General features: G+C 37.7%; 1 protein-coding gene across 1 annotated transcript; it reads left to right on the top strand.

Annotated features, from left to right (window-relative positions):
• Positions 1 to 908, top strand: LOC120606087 (olfactory receptor 8K3-like). The gene is given in 2 exon segments (XM_039867201.1): positions 1 to 825; positions 828 to 908. Coding segments are annotated over 2 exon segments (906 nt in total).
• The last annotated feature ends 756 nt before the right edge of the window (positions 909 to 1,664 follow it).

Genomic DNA, 1,664 nt, shown 5'->3' with positions numbered 1-1,664 from the left:
ATGGAACAGCAAAACCTAACAGTGCTGAAAGAATTCATTCTCATGGGAATCACAAACCACCCTGAGCTGCAGACCCCCTTCTTTGGGGTGTTCCTTGTCATCTACGCAGTCTCAGTGGTGGGCAACTTGGGCTTGATCATCCTGACCAAGATAGACTCCAGGCTGCAAACACCCATGTACTTCTTCCTCACACACCTGGCATTTACTGATCTTGGTTATTCGACTGCTGTAGGACCAAAAATGCTAGTAAGCTTGGTTGTAGATCAACATACAATCTCTTATAATTGGTGTGCTATCCAACTGACTTTCTTCAATATGTTTATTACTAGTGAAATTGTCCTTCTGTCAGCAATGGCTTTTGACCGTTATGTGGCCATCTGCAACCCCCTGCTCTACACAGTCATCATGTCACAAAGATTATGTCATTTGCTGGTGGCAATATCCTATCTATACAGTGTCTTTTTGTCTTTGCTGATTACCATAAAAATTTTTGTTTTGTCATTTTGGGGGTACAATGTCATCAGGCATTTCTACTGTGATAGTCTGCCATTGATATCTTTGCTGTGTTCAGACACACATGAAATTAAATTAATAATTCTCATATTTGCAGCCTTAAACTTGATTTTGTCTCTTCTGATAGTCCTTGGGTCCTATGTACTGATTCTTCTTGCCATCCTCAGGATGCACTCTGCAGAGGGCCGGCACAAGGCCTTCTCCACTTGTGGATCACACCTGACAGTGGTGGTTGTATTCTATGGTACCCTCTTCTTTATGTACGTGCAGCCCAAGTCCAAAAATTCACTTGATACTGATAAAATGGCCTCTTTATTTTACACTTTGGTGATACCCATGCTGAATCCTATGATCTACAGTTTGAGGAACAAAGAAGTGAAAAATGCCCTGATTAGAACTTGGACCTTGTGTGCAAACATCCTATTGAAAATTCACTGTAAGTTGTGTTAGCAATTGATTGTGTATTAGACAATATGTATTATAACTGGATCGTTCAACCATGTGCTTTTACTTCCATGAGATAGACAAGATACAATGTATGATAAGCACAGAAATAAAGAAAATTATTCATCGTTTTCAAATAAAATGTGTCACTAACTGATGACTACACTCTGTTCCTACTTTAGATAGTAACATTTACTCTCAAGTTTAGACCAGATGATATTCTTACATATTCTCACATGTAGTCTATTTGCTGCCACTAAATATTTATTTTTATAAAGCCAGCCTGTATTTTACATTCATAATTTTATCTGCAGTGCCTAACATGTTAAAGGGACTATAAAAAAGATGCCCGATAGATTTTATATTAGTGTATACATTCAAGGAAATAAACATGTATTGTTAAGTTTAACAACAAAAATCACTCGCTTTACGGAGCTTAGGGAAAACACAAAATACAGGCAGAATGAGAAGTGGGCTATATAATATAATAGATGGTATTGAGCAATATGAAAATGAAATAAAGCAAGTAATCAGAACAGAGTTCAAATTTTAGCTAAGGTTGTCATTGAGACCTCTGTGAGGATGACATTTAAAAGTACACTTGAGGAGGATAGTGAGCAGACTCTACGGACATGTAGAGGAATAGATCTAGGTTTTGCTGGTCCACACAGAGAGAACTGTCAATGAAAAAGTTCTTAAGTGACGAT

This window comes from Pteropus medius, unplaced genomic scaffold, assembly GCF_902729225.1.
Source record: "Pteropus medius unplaced genomic scaffold, Ma_sr-lr_union100, whole genome shotgun sequence".
Lineage (NCBI taxonomy): Eukaryota > Metazoa > Chordata > Mammalia > Chiroptera > Pteropodidae > Pteropus > Pteropus medius.
The sequence above is the reverse complement of the archived record's forward strand: the minus strand, read 5'-3'. Positions and strand labels throughout refer to the sequence as shown.